Source organism: Mauremys mutica, chromosome 6 (genome assembly GCF_020497125.1).
Source record: "Mauremys mutica isolate MM-2020 ecotype Southern chromosome 6, ASM2049712v1, whole genome shotgun sequence".
In the NCBI taxonomy this organism is placed as follows: domain Eukaryota; kingdom Metazoa; phylum Chordata; order Testudines; family Geoemydidae; genus Mauremys; species Mauremys mutica.
In genome coordinates, this window is record NC_059077.1 from 84,666,060 (window position 1) to 84,684,104 (window position 18,045).

General features: G+C 42.8%; 1 protein-coding gene across 2 annotated transcripts in view; it reads left to right on the forward strand.

Moving 5' to 3' along the window:
• The window catches only part of FANCC (FA complementation group C), a 135,452-nt gene that overhangs the window by 115,284 nt on the left and 2,123 nt on the right, over positions 1-18,045 (forward strand). The window contains exons 11-15 of one of the 2 annotated variants that reach the window (XM_045022462.1): positions 680-779; positions 1,408-1,483; positions 2,391-2,472; positions 5,103-5,277; positions 10,753-10,953. In XM_045022462.1, the coding sequence (XP_044878397.1) occupies positions 680-779; positions 1,408-1,483; positions 2,391-2,472; positions 5,103-5,277; positions 10,753-10,953 (634 nt within the window). Of the gene's footprint in view, positions 1-679; positions 780-1,407; positions 1,484-2,390; positions 2,473-5,102; positions 5,278-10,752; positions 10,954-18,045 lie in introns of those variants that run through there. The other variant, XM_045022463.1, reaches the window with a different exon arrangement.

Genomic DNA, 18,045 nt, shown 5'->3' on the forward strand with positions numbered 1-18,045 from the left:
TCCACTTACCTGGCCATGAGGATGGCGACGAGTCGACACTGCCGCTCCCCTGTCGACTCCGCTTCCGCCTTTCGTGAGCTGGAGTTCTGGAGTCGACGGGGAGCGCAATCAGGGATCGATTTTATCGCATCTACACTAGATGCAATAAATCGACCCCTGATAGATCAATCATTACCCACCGATCCGGCAGGTAGTGAAGACCTGCCCTTAGGCATGTTGACGTCACACCTTTAGTTCGTTCGATTTAACTTTTCTGACTTTCCCCTTATAGGCCAGCCCTGGAACTGCTTATGGGCTCTGATCCAGCTAAGCATTTAAGCAGGTGCTAAATTTTAAGTATGTGAGTAGTTTAATTGAAGCTTAAAGTTAAGTTTGTGCTTAAGTGCTTTGCAGGATTGGAGTCTTAAAAAGCCATTTTTTTTTATGCCAGCCTGCTTTTTAATTTTGCCCTTTTTTTCCTTCCCTACAATTTGGTGTGTGTGTGTTCTTTAAAAAATGTCAAAGTGAAGTTAGTTTCTTCAGTTTTCATGCTGGCACTATAGCCTGATGAGTTCAGACACAGCTCAAGGCTACAATACAGAAGGAATGCTCACTTTCTCTTTACCTTCTTCCAGTTAAAAGATGTGTGATTAACAGACTAATAATCTGACCTGTCATAATTTAACTTTTCAATGCTCAGGAATGCACTAATGGAAACCGGTGGAACGCCAGAAGTAATGACCATAATACAGGTGTTTACACAGTGTTTTGTTCAAGCTCACCAGAAGGATAACAAGCAGGTTAGTCAAGCTCTATTTTTTTAATAACTTTTTAATGAGAGGATATCAGATTTATCATGAAAAGAACAATTTTAAATTTGAGAATGCTGATAGAATAAAATGAGCCAAATAATGGTCTCCCATTGCTGCTATAGATGGATGCCAAGACATAGTTGAGGCACTTTAACTGGCATCAAACATAGAGGTGCAAAACCAATATGCCTTTTGCAAAACAGGAGTAATTTATTTGTTGTTATGCTGTAGGATTTCACCAACATAAGTTATCACCCCATATATTCAGCACTTAATTTATAATGAAAGAGGTGCCAGGACTGAAGGAATTAGGTGCATGGGAACATTTAGATTTAAACTCCCACCATCCTCAAAAGCCTGTTTTCACTGAAGTTAAATAATTCCAGTAACATAAATAACTAAGTTTTGTAAGCCTCCTTCCCTCTCTTTTCTATTCCCTTCTTCTTCATAGAAAATCTTACATGTTAGGTCTAAAACTAATTAAATGTTCCTTTATGCCAGACAGCATTGTTATTGTATGTGGCTATTACATTAGGTGAACCTATAATATCTTTAGGTTTTATGTTCTCGGAAGCTGACCACAAAGTTCTTTTAAAATATTGACTTTTTGTTTTAGCATAAATTTCCTCTGAAGGCCTACTTTCCTCATCATCATCAGCATCTTGTAATAGCCTTACTCAAACATCCTTTTGGTAAGTTCTGCCTTGAATTGTTTGGAGCATTAATGGAATCTGCATTTTCATTTATTTTTCTGCACAATATATAACCTCAAAAATAATGCACAAGGGTTACCTTAATTCTGAGTGCTTGACTTTGCCACTTTTGTAATCTTCTTTTAATGTAGGTTTTTGTGTAACTATTATATACAATGGCATAGATTTAAATAAAATTAAAACCAAAACCAAATAAGAGTAATAGAAGAAAGGCAAATTATTTTCAATATAATAAAGCCGATTCTAGGAATTAAAACACAGTTATCAAGGACTGGAAAGGTATTCAATGTTCATGTTTTGTAAGCCCAATAATGATCATTGTGAAAACTCCCATATTCAAACATAAGACGTGTTAATGCATTGTGTTGCCTTTCTCCTCTCTGAAATCTGGAAATCTGATTTCAGTTAAGTCAAAATGAAAATAAGTTTGATCTCCCTTGTCTCTATTTATGCATATCAGAAAACTAATGTTTCATGTGATGCAGTTCTGCATGATTGGCAATTTCTGCTAAGGATGGGGTACTTAACTGAGATAACAGAGAGATACTAGATTAATATTGATGAGAAACTATATATATATGTGTGTGTGTGTGTGTGTCTGTGTGTGGGTCCATGTGTATGTATGTGCGCGCACACACTTATGCCTAATTTGATGAATAGCCTGAACTTTAGTCCTGTATTTTGCAAATGAATTTTTGTCCTAAGAATATAAAGTAATTTATTATAGATGTGGTTGAAACTATGGGAAAGTTTAAAAATGAGAAGCAATTATTGAAGACTGAATCATGTGTCTAGCAAGTTTTAGTTCTAGCTTGATACCATACCAAATATTGTTCTGTTTTAACCTGTTTCATTAGGTTCAACTTTTCTTCTTATTGTTTTCCAGATTTGCCAGCTACACTCTGGTCTCAGCACCTGAAATACATTACTGACATGCTTAAAGCAATAATAGAAGATAAAAGCATTAGGTAAATAAAAATAGTTAGACTATCCCTCATTATTTCTTCTTCTTCTATTACTTTGTGAAAAGTCATGTGGTTCATAATCTTGGTTGATTAATTTTTAGTTATCTTTAGATGCCATTTTCTTCTTAGTTCCCAAATACAACCTCTGTTTAAGGATAGGAAAATAAGATATTCTAGGATATAAGGAGGCCTTCTAAACTATGAACCTGATTTTCAGAGGTCTCAAGCACCCACAGCTCAAGTCAATGAGCACTTCAGAAATCAGACCTTATAGTTGCAACCTGTGACAGGGTCCACTCACTGCTAAGGGCACCTCCTCCTAGCCACTCTGGCGATTAGCTCCTTCCAGATCTGAGGCCCCCTTCTGCTGCATGCTGCACACTCTGTTGCTGCTCTCTCTCTCCCTCTCTGAAACTCAGGATGCTCCCTCTTCCTGACTTGGCCCTCCATCCAGGTCCCTGTGTGTGTTTCTTTAGGTTAGTGGCAGGTCCCAACTACTACTAATAGGGGTTCTTCCATTAGGCTTATTAGCAGCACCCAGGCTATTTACGAAGAAGTTTGCAATAGTAGCAGCAGAGGCCTATTGCAATGGCTCCATTGCCATCCATATCTAGATGACTGGCTCCTGACATGAAGGTCCTGTCTAGAAGTTTTGACATGGAGCAGCAATGATGTCAATCTCCTAATGGCCCTGGGAATTGGTATAAACAAGTTTACCCTAAATCTGACACAAACCATAGAATTCATAGGAGCGACTCTGGACTCAGTCAGGGCAAGAGCTGTGTGGTGTATGTGCCAAGAAGACAGTATGTACACAATAGTGATTATTCTCCCTTGATGTGGTGGAAAGACCCCAAGTGCCCATACCTGAGAAAAAGCTATTACAGATGCCTCCCAACTGGACTGGAGAGCCCACATGGATGACTCACAGCATAAGGCACCTGGATGCCTCGAGAGACCAGAATGCAAATACATCTCCTGGAGCTGAGAGCTGTCTGGGAAGCCTGCAAGGCGTTCATACCACTCATGATTCTGACGTATCCTAGTAATGTCCAACAACATAACAACCATGCTCTATCAGGGGTTCTCAAACTGGGGATCGTGACCCCTCAGGGGGTCACAAGGTTCTTACATGGGGGGTCGCGAGCTGTCAGCCTCCACCCCAAGCCCCGCTTTGCCTCCAGCATTTATAATGCTGTTAAATATGTAAACAAGTGTTTTTAATTTATAAGGCGGGGTCACACTCAGAGGCTTTCTATGTGAAAGGGGTCACCGGTACAAAAGTTTGAGAACCACTGCTCTATATTAACAAACAGAGAGGGCTAAATCCATCCTTCTATACATGGAAATATTTAACTTATGGAACTCATGCATCCAACACCACTGTGATCCTAAGACACCCTCAGTGCCAACTGGCAAAGGGTTCACTGTTCTGTAACAGCAACTTCTATTAAGCCTGAAAAACCTACTACACCTAATATGCTGTTTTCATGGTTTTATCCATAAATAGTATCTTGTAAGGTATCAAATGGAAACTGGTGACACATAAGAATTGTGAGACGTATGTATGGATGATATTTAAGAATTTGTATAGGAAGTTGTATGTATGTATGTATTGCAAAATATATGTCAGAATCTGTATCCCAGGCAGGGTAGACTATCAAGTTTTTCCTAGAAAAAGGAATGTCTACCTAGGTTCATTTGTAAATGAAACATTGTAAGTCAATACAATGGAAACTGCCTTTACAGAGGAGAGTAATTCTGACTCTGGGAATAAAGACAATGAACTCTGGGAAATATAAGAAAAAGCAAAAGGATATTCTGTTATCCATTTCACTGAGAAACCTGGGCAGGGAGTGTGGGGAGAATGATTCATGAGTGTTGTGGATCCTGGTTTGACTGAAAACCAGCAAGCTTTGCAGAAAAAGCTCAGCTGAGAGACTGTTTTAGGCAAAGGTTTGTAGCCTGTTAAAAGTAAGTCTTGGTCTAGTAGAAGCCTGTTATACTTTTGTTTTATTTATAACCTGTTGTTGTTATTCTTGTTCACTAGCTCTTAAATCTCTACATTTGTTAATAAACTTTTGTTATAAATAGATTACAGTGCTGTGTTATATTGGAGCTGATATTCAATTGACTCAAACAAGTTGGTGTATATGTACTATGCCCTTGGGAGTAGTGAACCTGGTAATTACTATGTGTGTCCAGTGACAGAGGCTGGAGGCTACAGGAGGGATGCTTCTGAGGAGTTCTGAGGTACACCTAGTGTTTTACCTGAAAAGCAAAGTAGCGTCTGAGTGCTGAAGGGTTGGTGGTGTCAGGGAGCTGTCACCCACCTACCACAACAAAGACACTCTCTCACTGAGGCAGGTGGGTAACACAGTGATTTACAGTCCTGGCACCTCACGAAAGTGTCACAGCTACATTACTGTGTCAGCAGTATCGCTCTCAGCTGCTCACAGTTCATGGGTGGACAACCTGAGCAAGCACTTTAGCACTGATCACAAGTGGGAACTGCACAATTCCTTATTAAACAGCATCTTCACCCAATGGGGAACCCCTGCTTGGAACCTTTTTGCATCCCACAAGAACATGAATAGCCAGCAAAACTGAAATGTATTTTGATTCTTTTGCAGATCTTACACTGACCTCTTTGAGAGCTGGTTTTTGTTTGTTCATTTTGGAGAATGGGTTGATATCGCTGTAGAGCAGTTGCTGAAGTCTGAAGATGAATCCTCAGATACTTTTCTGTGGCTGCTGGCATTTTACTACAATCCACACAGTGATAAAGAGCAGAGGACACAAATTCTGGTGGGTTGTGTAGCCATGGCTGAGAGTATTTAGCCAATTGTATACCTGAAAATTAAGGCATTTATGTGGGAAAGCGGCTGGAGTTTGCAGGATCCTCCTGGAATTGTAAAATTCTGCAGTAGAGGGGATCCAAGATAATTTTTGTGGCGCTTTCAACTGTGAACATTTAGAAACTGGGTTTGTCAAGTGTACTGTAGGCCAGAATGCCTTTATTTACTTTTCTTCTGAAAAATATGACTGTATCAAATCAGTTTGATTGGTACACCTATAACTCCTCCTTTTGAATCTGTGTGGCAGGATTTCAGAGCTCCTATGACGTAGAGTCCTGTAGGACAGCCATGCTTTAAAAGTGAGAGCACTAATAATAATAACAGTGCAGCATTCTTCATTCACATTCAGCAGCAGTGAATCTGATCTAACATTATCTATCTAATTTGATTTCTGTTGCACCTGTCATAGAATCTAGGCAGTGATCTGATGATGTAATTCAGTCTTCCTTATATTAACTTGTGTCATGGCTACTTAGTTTTGTTTTAAACACTAAGGGTATGTCTACACTACCCGCCGGATCGGCGGGTAGTGATTGATCTATTGGGGATCGATGTATTGCATCTCGTCTAGACACAATACATCGATCCCCAAACGTGCTCCCCGTTGACTCCGGAACTCCACCAGGGCGAGAAGTGGAAGTGGAGTCGACAGGGGAGCGGCGGCCGTCGATCCCACACCCTGAGGACACGAAGTAAGTCAATCTAAGTCAGTCTAAGATATGTCGACTTCAGCTATGCTATTCTCGTAGCTGAAGTTGCGTATCTTAGATCGATCCCCCCAGTATAGACCAGGCCTAAAGGTCTGATTCTCTAGTCCACTCAGCATAGGAACAGAGGGGAGAAGGACAAAGGTGGGCCTTATGCTAGCTTTGCACTTTCCTATTCTGGAGCCAGCATGGGACCTATTGGATGCCCTGAGTAAGTTAAAGCAGCCTAAGAACTGCACTAATTTACCCTTAGCTACCTATGACTGTAGGGACTATTGCAGCAGGCAGGAATAGTTGGAGTACACAGCTGTTATCCCAGTTCTACCCAACCCAGGGAATCCTCCTTTGTCACAGATATTCCCCAGTGTTTAAATTTTGCATCATATGGGCCCTTTGCCAAACCCATGTGAAGAGGAAGTAGCACAATGCACAATCAGGTCTTGAGCAGATAGTCTTTTCTTGGTGTTAGTTAAAACCTCAAGTTATCACACAGAATTAAAGTTCTTTGTGTTTCTGAAAAGGATCTTGGACATTTTGTTTGGATATCAGAAGACACTATTTAACTAATAACTCTGGTTATTATACTTGTGTTTATTTTACTTTAAATAATATAAGAAGGTGTGCTCAAGTGTCATAGTTAGGATAATTGATACTTCCATTATAAATGTTTGTTTTTAAAGACTTATACTTCAGCATAAAAAAATCCCTTATAAATGGGAGGAAGGTGCTAACTTTTTTAATAATCAAACTTCGCACACTTCTGTAGAAAAAGATAATGGCTTCTCTGTAAATCACAATGAAAGCAATACTGAATTAGGATGCAAGTCCTTTGGATATGGATATTGCATCTGATCTCAATGGAAGACCTTGTCTCTTTGCAAAGTTTTTCATGTATTTCCCTTGAGAATACCAGACTGATGATAGAAAAAAATCACTTTCTGTTTGAGACAAATTGGTTTAACTCATTTGTTGGTTTGGTTTTGTGGCAGGGAGTGGTGAGGAAAGGACAGTACTCCATATGCATGGAGGGATCCCGGTGTCTATTGTTCCCTTCCCCCTTTCTTAGTGCTTCTTACTGTTATTCCTGTTTCATTAAAGTCCTGATTGCTCCCCAAAAGTGCACTTTAGAGTTGTAGTTTCTTCACCACCTTGTTCCTAACTTGTCACTGCTCAGTCAAAATATCTGCCCCCTCACACTCACCCCTCCTCCGCCCCCCTCTTTTCTCTAGTCCTAGCACAGGGGAATGAGAACATAGAGAGAAAAGATTGTGAAGACTGATAGGTATGGGAGCCTGTAGGACTTTGTAGCACCTGGTAGGAGAGACTGAAGCCTGGTCTACACTAGGCGTTTAAACCGGTTTTAGGAGCGTAAAACCGATTTAACGCCACACCCGTCCACACTGAGAGGCCCTTTATATCGATATAAAGGGCTCTTTAAACCGGTTTCTGTACTCCTCCCTAACGAGAGGAGTAGCGCTAGTATCGGTATTACCATATCAGATTAGGTTTAATGTGGCCGCAAATCGACAGTATTGGCCTCCGGGTGGTATCCCACAGTGCACCACTGACCGCTCTGGACAGCAATCTGAACTCGGATGCAGTGGCCAGGTAGACAGGAAAAGCCCCGCGAACTTTTGAATATTTCCTGTTTGCCCAGCGTGGAGCTCCGATCAGCACGGGTGGCGATGCAGTCCGAAATCAAAATAAAAAAAAGAGCTCCAGCATGGACCATGCGGATGTGATCGCAGTAAGGGCAGGCAAATCTGTTCTATCAGCGCTCCGTTACAGAAGACGAAATTCAAAATCATTTTTAAAAAATCTCCAGACAGACGCCATAGCAGGGACTCAGCGCACTGCTGCGTGACAAGCGTAACGGAAAGCCAAAGAATCAAATGGACGCTCATGGACTGGAGGACTCAAGCTATCCCACAGTTCCTGCAGTATCCGAAAAGCATTTGCATTCTTGGCTGAGCTCCAAATGCTTCTAGGGTCAAAAACAGTGTCCGCGGTGGGTCAGGGCATAGCTCGGCAATTTACGCACCCCACCCCACCCCCAGAAGTGAAAGGGAAAACAATCCTCTCTTGACTCTTTTACATGTCACCCTATCTTTACTGAATGCTGCAGATAGATGCGATGCTGCAGCACTCAAGACCAACATCCTTGCTCCCCCCCCCCGCCATGGGTGGCTGATGGTGCAGTAAGACTGATACCCATCGTCATCATCAGCCTATTGGCACATGGGGCAGTGCAAAAAGACTGGTAACCATGCTGACTAGCATCAGTTAGGTTGATCAAGGGTGCCTGCCCCTAATTTTTCCTGGTAGATGGTGCAGTATGGCTGGTAACCGTCCTCATCATAGCAACAGGGGGCTGAGCTCCATCAGCCCCCACCCTTCATGTGTAAAGAAAAGATTCAATTGCCCCTGGACTAGCAGCGGGATGCTGGGCTCCTCTCCTCCACACTTCTTAATGTCCTGTCTGGACTATCATAGCAGCTGGAGGCTGCCTTCCACTCATTTCTCACTAACAAGTCACTGTGTCTTATTCCTGCATTCTTTATTACTTCATCACACAAGTGGGAGGACAATGCTACGGTAGCCCAGGAAGGCTGGGGGAAGAATGGAATCAACAGGTGGGGTTGTTGCAGGAGCAACCCCCTGTGAATAGCATACAGCTCATAATTTCTGCTGGATCTGACACAGAGCAGCTGTGCTCTCTGGTTCTATGATACAGTGGTTCTCTAGTACACTTGCCCAAATTCTAGACAGGACTGATTCTATTTTTAGATACCAAAAAGGAGGGATTGACTCAGGGACTTTTGCGCCCCTGGCTAAGAGCAGCCAGGGGCACTTATGACAGCAACAGATGGTGCAAAAGTCAAAATTTTGACTTTTGCGCCCCTGGCTAAGAGCAGCCAGGGGCACTTATGACAGCAACAGATGGTGCAGTGCAAAAGGACTGGTAACCATGATCATCTTTTTACCAATTTATGGATTGGTAGATGGTACAGTATGGCTGGTAACCATCTCTGCTGTCATGCAAAAGCAAAAGCATGCTGCTGTGTAGCGCTGCTGAATCGCCTCTGTCAGCGGCATCTAGTACACATACGGTGACAGTCACAAAAGGCAAAACAGGCTCCATGATTGCCATGCTATGGCATCTGCCAAGGCAATCCAGGGAAAAAAGCCGCGAAATGCTTGTCTGCCGTTGCTTTCCCAGAGGAAGGAGTGACTGACGACATTTACCCAGAACCACCCGCGACAATGATTTTTGCCCCATCAGGCACTGGGATCTCAACCCGGAAATTCCAAGGGGTGGGGGAGGCTGCGGGAACTATGGGATAGCTACGGAATAGCTACCCACAGTGCAACGCTCCAGAAGTCGATGCTAGCCTTGGACCGTGGACGCACACCACCGATTTAATGTGTTTAGTGTGGCCGCGCGCACTCGATTTTATACAATCTGTTTTACAAAACCGGTTTATGCAAATTCGGAATAGTCCCATAGTGTAGACGTACCCTGAAACACTGCAACCAGACATACATTAACATATGCAGCACTAGACGGAAGCTGAAAGCATAACATCTGCTTTGAATATCATGGAGTAGTGAGGCACGATTTAAAATCCAAAATATTTTTAGCATTAAAGAGGTCTAGATATATTGTAGCCACTCCTCCTTATTGATTCAGCTCAGGAATGGTTGAATGGGGGAATCAGTGCAGGTGTAGTGAAATGGGAAGATTCAGGTGCGCTTGTTTGGAGGCAATCCAATCTCAATGGAACAATAACATTTCATTATGTCTCATAAACTTTTATTGTGATCTCATTAGTGCCATGTAGCATCCCTAGTGCAACCTGGAACAGACTTCAATGAGAAATTACCTTTCCAGTAAAGCAAACTCTTTCAAGCTAGCATATATAGAAATGTTAATGTGAAAAAATCAGTAAGTGCAAGGAAACAAATAGCTAAAACTAAAATGAACTCACGAACACTGGTGGGGCTGGTGTCCTACTCCTCTTAGTCCTAGGTGGTATGTTTTGCTTTTGTCCTTATGTTTCCTGTCTTTTATGTAATGAACACTATAATTACAATGAAATTTGTTTTTTAATAGCTGCTTATGATGAACTAACAACTTTTATTATGCAGACACCAAAATCTTCATTCTCTGTTTTGATGGTACATTTATATTGGCTGCTCCAAGAGGCAGAGGAAATAAACATGTTGCAAGTAATACAGGAAGAAACCAAAATACGTCATTCTTATCAGAATGTTTTATCAGTTGAGGTCAGATTACCTGGGGGTTTAATTGATTTGTAGCTGCAATATTGAAGTGTGCCTTCAAGGAGCCTTCTGTTCTTTTTCCCACAATGTAAAAATCTGACTACATTCTACTGAGGGATTTTCTCCATTTCCTTTCATTACAAAAAAGGTCAAAACTTGGCTCGATGCCTTGGCTGCTTAGTTTGCAAGACCAAAGAAAGGAAAGAATTTTCCATTTTGTCCATTTGTTTGTGTGAACCAGCGTAAGCAAAATGTGCACTGCCCTTCCTTCCCTGTTCTCTGCAGTGCCTCTGAAACTCAAGCTCTTGATGTATTTTTGGGTTTTCTTCCAAGGATTCTGATGTCTATTAGTGAACAAATCTAATTAAAAAAACACCATAAACACAACCTTTACTCTTCTTTGATCCTTTATCTTTTGAAATTGTTCCCTACAGGTAGAAGCTCGAGCAGTGTATGATCGTCTGATGATGCTCTTCAGCTGTACAACCCTCTCCATCACAGATCTGCAGGCTGCAGCTGGCACTAAAACAGATAAAAGGCAACCTTGCACCAAACACCTTGTTAGGCATCTTCTGATTAGTTTTTTGCTCTTTTCTTCTGGTGGACACAAGATTGCCCAAGAGTTTATTTCTCATGTAAGTGTTTCCATGTTTTTCAACAAGGTTTTTTTTGTATTATTCACATGTTGAAAATTTCTCCTTCTTACAAAAAAGCTGATCACAGAGAATTAAAGAAAATTATGCTAACCTAAATAAGAATTACAGCCAAAATATTCTCCTCCTTGATGATGCTTCCACAGGGTCCCATTGGAGAAGCTATGGAGCCACAGAAATGTTTTCAGTAGTAGCTGACAGTACAGGAGTGTATGTAGTTCTCTCGCACCTTACATTCTATAGATTTAGACCATGTCTACACTACCACTTACGTCGGCAAAATTTATGTTGCTCAGGGGTGTGAAAAAACACACCGGGTGACATAATTTTCGCTAGCATAAGTGGTAGGTGTGCATAGCACTATGTTGGCGGGAGAGCTTCTCCCACCAACATAGCTGCCACCACTCGTTGTGGGTGGTTTTATTATGTCAACAGGAGAGCTCTCACCTTTCAGCATAGAGCAGCTACATGAAAGATCTTACAGTGGCGCAGCTGCATCGGCTCAGCTGTGCTGCTGTAACTCTAGTGCAGGCATAGCCTAGGTGTGTATACACTTTGGCCTCCCAGACATCAATCACTTCCAATGATAGATAATGTGGAAAAAGCTAAAGTACTCAATGCTTTTTTTGCCTCGGTCTTCACAGATAAGGTCAGCTCCCAGACTGCTGCACTGGGTAACACAGTATGGGGAGGAGGTGAGCAGCCCTCAGTGGTGAAAGAACAGGTTAAGGACTATTTAGAAAAGCTGGACATGCACAAGTCCATGGGTCCAGATCTACTGCATCCAAGGGTGCTGAGGGAGTTGGCTGATGTGATTGCAGAGCCATTGGCCGTTATCTTTGAAAGATCGTGGCGATCAGGGGAGGTCCTGGACGATTGGAAAAAGGCAAATATAGTGCCCATATTAAAGGGAAGAAAGAACCTGGAGAACTATAGTCCGGTCAGCTCACTTCAGTCCCCAGCAAAATCATGGAGCAGGTCCTCAACGAATCCATTTTGAAGCACTTGGAGGAGAGGCAGGTGATTAGGAACAGTCAATATGGATTCACCAAGGGCAAGTCATGCCTGACCAACCTGATTGCCTTCTATGATGAGATAACTGGCTCTGTGGATATGGGGAAAGCGGTGGTTGTGATATATCTTGACTTTAGCAAAGCTTTTGATACGGTCTCCCACAGTATTCTTGCCAGCAAGTTAAAGTAGTATGGATGAATGGGACTATAAGGTGGATAGAAAGCTGTTCAGATTGTCGGGTTGAACGGGTAGTGATCAATGGCTCAATGTCTACTTGGCAGCAGATATCAAACGGCGTGCCCCAGGGGTTGGTCCTGGGGCCGGTTTTGTTCAACATCTTTATTAATGATCTGGATGATGGGATGAATTGCACCCTCAGCAAGTTCACAGATGACACTAAGATGGGGGGAGAGGTAGATATGCTGGCGGGTAGTGATAGGGTCCAGAGTGACCTAGACAAATTAGAAGATTGGGCCAAAAGAAATCTGATGAGGTTCAACAAGGACAACTGCAAAGTCCTGCACTTAGGAAGGAAGAATCCCATACACTCTGGGGACTGACTGGCTAAGCAGCAGTCCTGCAGAAAAGGACCTGGGGATTACAGTGGATGAGAAACTGGATATGAGTCAGCAGGGTGCCCTTGTTGCCAAGAAGGCCAACGGCATATTGGGCTGTATTAGTGGGAGCATTGCCAGCAGGTCAAGGGAAGTGATTATTCCCCTCTATTCGGTACTGGTTAGGCCACATCTGGAGTATTGTGTCCAGTTTTGGTCCCCCCACTACAGAAGGGATGTGGACAAATTGGAGAGAGTCCAGCGGAGGACAACGAAAATGATCAGGGAACTGGAGCACATGACTTACAAGGTGAGGCTGAGGGAACTGGGGTTATTTAGTCTGCAGAAGAAAAGAGTGAGGGGGGATTTGATAGCAGCCTTCAACTACCTGAAAGGGGGTTCCAAAGAGAATGGAGCTAGACTGTTCTCAGTGGTAGCAGATGACAGAACAAGGAGCAATGGTCTCAAGTTGCAGTGGGGAGGTCTAGGTTGGATATTAGGAAACACTATTTCACTAGGAGGTTGGTGAAGCACTGAAATGGTTTACCTAGGGAGCTGGTGGAATCTCCATCCTTAGAGGTTTTTAAGACCCGGCTTGACAAAGCCCTGGCTGGGATGATTTAGTTGGTGTTGGTCCTGCTTTGAGCAGGGGGTTGGACTAGATGACCTCCTGAGGTCTCTTCCAACCCTAAGATTCTATGATTCTATTTAGCAGCTGGAGTGGTTATGGAACCATCCACTGCCCATTTTCCTTTAAAACAGGTAGCATTAATTAGTGTTAGCACTGAATAGGTGGAGGGAATTGGGGTTTTAGGGAGACTGGAGAGGAGGATGTTTTAGTAGCTGAAATAAGATATAATGAGACCTTGAATGAAAGAGTTAGCTATGGGGATGGAAAGAAAAGAATGTGTGCTGAAAATGTTGAGGAGGGAAAAGTGACAGAATCTGGCTGTGACCTGCATGTGAGGGGCAGAAGACAGGGAGGAATCAAAAATATTCCTTCAATTGCAGGCATAGTGATGGAGTGGGGTAATAGAGGTGTCAATAGCCATAGAGAATGGGGGAAGGAGAGAAGATAATATGGCTAAGACTCAACTCCTTTGGTGAAATCCTGGCTCCACTGAAGTGAATTGGAGCTTTACTCTTTGAGTAATTGCCCATGTGGGTGCCAGTTCTGGTGTACATGTGTCCCAATGCATGTGAGATCAAATTCTTTTGGTCAGCCGTGTCCCTTGAGTCTGTGTCCTGGATGCCCTTCGGCTCCCCAACCCTCTCCCCAGGCATAAAGGGCAGAGTGGGCCCAACTGTCCTTCAGTTTCTCTTAACCACCTGTGGCTGCGAGATGGAACATTTGGCAGTGTATCTTGCCCACTGTGTGATTTAAATCCCTTCATATAAACAGTCAGTATATTAGTCTAGGTAGGATAGGAAGAGGCAATGCAGAGCCATGATACCAAGCTGAGACAACTCCTAAACAAGTGCCAGGAGTGGAATATCAAGCTGAATGCAGGCAAGCTGAAGCTGAGGAGAACGGAGTTCCCCTACATCACACATCTGTTGACTTTTGAGGAAATCTGGCCAGACCCTGGAGAACAGTGAGCCATTGAGGAAATGCCAAGACCAACGGATTTGAAGGGAATCTAGCAATTTATAGGAATGGCCAACTGACTTTACGGATTCTGCACACACCTATCAGAAGTCTATGAGAGCCTTTGAGACAGTTAAAACCCAGTGATGCAGCATGAGGATAGTTAGAGGTTCAAGAGACCTATTTTTAAAAATGTAAAGAAATTATAAGTGATGCATCAGTCCTATACTGTGGAGAATCTAGAGCTACAGTATGATGCCTCAGAAGGAGGTCTAGGAGCAACACTAATGCGATGCCCATAGCTTTTGCTACTTAGAGCCCTGGCAGACACAAAAAGGGGCTATGTTCAGATAAAAAAGGAACTACATGCTGTGCTCTATGGAATGGAATGATTCCTTCAGGTTACTTTTTGGCACAAGGTAGACATGCAGTCTGATTATCAGTTATTAGAAAGCATCATGAAGAAGCCACAGCTGAGTGCACACCCAAGCAGCTACAGTGCATGTTACAGGATCTCCAGCTCTATGACATGAAGTCTGCCCAGGAAAATCACTACTGGTGGCAGGTACACTGAGCAGTGGGCATACCGTCCAGAGTACAACACACAGAGAGTGTATCAACATGCCACAGTACCTTCCCATCTCTGATGGGAGGTTCCAGGCAATCCAACAAAGCACTGACCAGTATGGGGTGCCACAGGCAGTAACACAGTTCATAGTTCAGGGATGGCTAGATTGAAGAGAGCAAGTGCCATAGGAGGTGACCCCCCTGTTGCTATGTGAGGGATGAGTTGTGTATGCAAGATGAGGCCAAGACCAAGACAAGGACTTAGAAAGAGCCCTAGATACCGGATGGCCTAATGTAGAAGAAACAAGGTTTATGAGCAACACAGAGGACCAATAAGACACCACCCAACAGAAAGGAGACAGAAACAGGGTGTGGAACCAAGTCCCCTACCAACAGGCATAGTAGTTAGAAAACCAGCACACTTGAAGGAATATTATGTCTAAAACGCTGCAACAGACTGGTAAAGACCATCTTCCTAAGGTGGGCTATGTGTTAGCAAGTCAGCAAATGCATGCACAAATGATATAACAACAACAAATGTTTAAAAGGAAAAATGTAGCAACCTACCTAGAACTGAGAGGGAGGAGCACAGTTTGCAGGTGGGAAGAATTTGATGACACACCAGAAAACCAATCTGTGTGCCTATGGCTGGAATGCTAGCTGGAGTTGCAGAACCTCTGTAAATAGTTCTGTTGATAAAGACCCAGTTTCATTTTAGAAACTTGGAGTTTTCTTATGAAACAAAGACCTTTCAGGAACACCCTAAGGGCGAGGCTATCACTTTTCAAAGATTATAGTATTTAACTAGATAAGTCCTGCTAACTTGTAGCCAGGTTAGCTCCACCTGTGCGCATTACAGGTCACTCCAGCTGGGCTCAGGCAGCCTCTTCCTTAGGAGGCATCCCTGTTACATCCCTTTTGTAAAAGGAAATCATGCCTCACCAGTATATTAGAATTCTTTGAGGGAGTCAGCAAAAGTGATCCAGTTGATACAGTGTACTTGGACTTTCACAAACCCTTTGACTAGGTCCCACACCAAAGGCTCTTAAGCAAAGTAAACAGTTATGGGATGAGAGGGAAGGGTCCTCTCATGGTTCAGTAAGTTCTTAAAAGATAGGAAACAAAGCCTAGGAATAAATGGGCAGTTTTCACAGCAGAGAGAGATAAATATTAGGGTCCCCCGAAGGCCTATATTGGGACTTGTGTTGTTCATCATATTCATAAATGACCCAGAAAAGGGAGTGAACAGTGAGGTGCCAAAATTTCCGTATGATCAAAATTACTCAATATAGTTAAGTCCAAAACTGACTGTGAAGAGTTACAAAGGGATCTCATAAACCCGGGTAAGTGGGCAACAAAATGGCAGATGAAATTCAATGTGGATAAATACAAAGTAATGCACATTGGAAAACACAATCCCAACTATACATACAAAATGATGCGGGTCTAAATAAGCTGTTGTCACTCAAGAAAGAGATTTTGGAGTCATTGTGGATAGTTCTTTGAAAAATATCTACTCAATTTTCAGTGGCAGTCAAAAAACTTACAGGATGTTAGGAGCCGTTAGGAAAAAGATAGCTAATAAGACAGAAAATATCGTAATGTCACCATATAAATCCACGGTACACCCAGACCTTGAATACTGCATGTAGTTCTGGTTGCCCCATCTCAAAAAAGATATATTAGAGTTGGCAAAAGTACAGAGAAAGGCAACAAAAATGATTAAGGGTCTGGAACAGCTTCCATATGAGGAGAGATTATAAAGACTAAACTGTTCATCTTAGAAAAGAGATGACTTAAGTAGGGATATGATAGAGGTCTATAACATCATGACTGATTTTGGCGAAAGCGAATAAGGAAGTGTTAAGGAGCCATGTGTCACATGACACGAGAACCAGAGGTCACCCAATGAAATTAATAGACAGCAGGTTTAAAACAAACATAAGTACTTCTTCGCACAACACACAGTCAACCCATGGAACTCATTGTGGAACTTATGTTGTGAAGCCCTAAAGTATAACTGTGTTCAAAAAAGAATTAGATAAATTCAAGGAGGATAGGTCTATCAATGGCAATTAGAAAAGATGGTTAGGGACACAACCCCATGTTCTGGGTGTCCCTAACCCTCTGACTGCCAGAAGCTGGGACTAGATGGCAGAAGATGGATTACTTGAAAATTGCCTGTTCTGTTCATTCCCTCTGAAATATCTGGCTCTCTGAGCTAGGTGCACCATTGGTCTGACCTAGTAATGACCCTTCTTATGTTCTTAGAAATGTGCAGGACACTACGTGGTGATCTGTCCACATGTTCTCCCAAAAATATTTCTTAGTTGAGACTTGCATATTGGATGCTTGCTTTGGTAGAGCTCTCCTGCAATCCTCATTAAAATAGGACTCCTACCATCCACCTCCAAGACAGGGGGTACTAGTCACAGTAGTGGGATCCATGTGGACAAATAATTGAAGAAGAAAGAACAGTTACTTATTCCACTTCAAAATGGTGCTACAGTGTCTGTCTTATCTTACAGAGGTAAGGCAGACACTGTAGCATCATTGTGAATTGGAATATTTCACTTTTGGGCATTCATTTTTTGACAAAAATATCAATATGTTCTGCGGAAAACAAGTTACTTATCTTAAATTAACTGTGGTTCATTGAGATGTATTGTCCACATGACTCCCACAACCCACTCTTCTTCCCCGTTTGTATCGAGTCCTATAGCTCTGGAATTCTCTATTGGCAAAGGAACTGAGATACAATTGGACCCACTCTGGCCTTTATGCCCTTGGATGGAGAAGGCATATGAGAATATCCAGGGCATGAGCATGGCCTCAGTGGATACAGTGGTCAAAATAATCTGATAGCTGCGCACATGGGGAACGTGTGCCCCAGCACTAGGATCCATTCTGAGATCTGCGTTTATATAATCCTACACTTGCAGAAGAATGGACAAGATGATCTCATTCAATAAATCCTTCCCATTATTAACTAATCTCTTTCTAAGGGTACGTCTTCACTACCCGCTGGATCGGCCGGTAGCAATCGATTTCTCGGAGTTCGATATATCGCGTCTCATCTAGACGCGATATATCGAACCCCGAACGCGCTCCCGTCGACTCCAGAACTCCACCAGAGTGAGTGGCGGTAGCGGAGTCGACGGGGGAGCCGCGGACGTCGATCCCGCGCCGTGAGGACGGGTAAGTAATTCAAGCTAAGGTACTTCGACTTCAGCTACGCTATTCACGTAGCTGAAGTTGCATACCTTAGATCGACCCCCCCCCCCAGAGTAGACCAGATTTTAGTTAGTTTGGAACACAGCTATAATATTCCATATTTAAATACTCCAACTC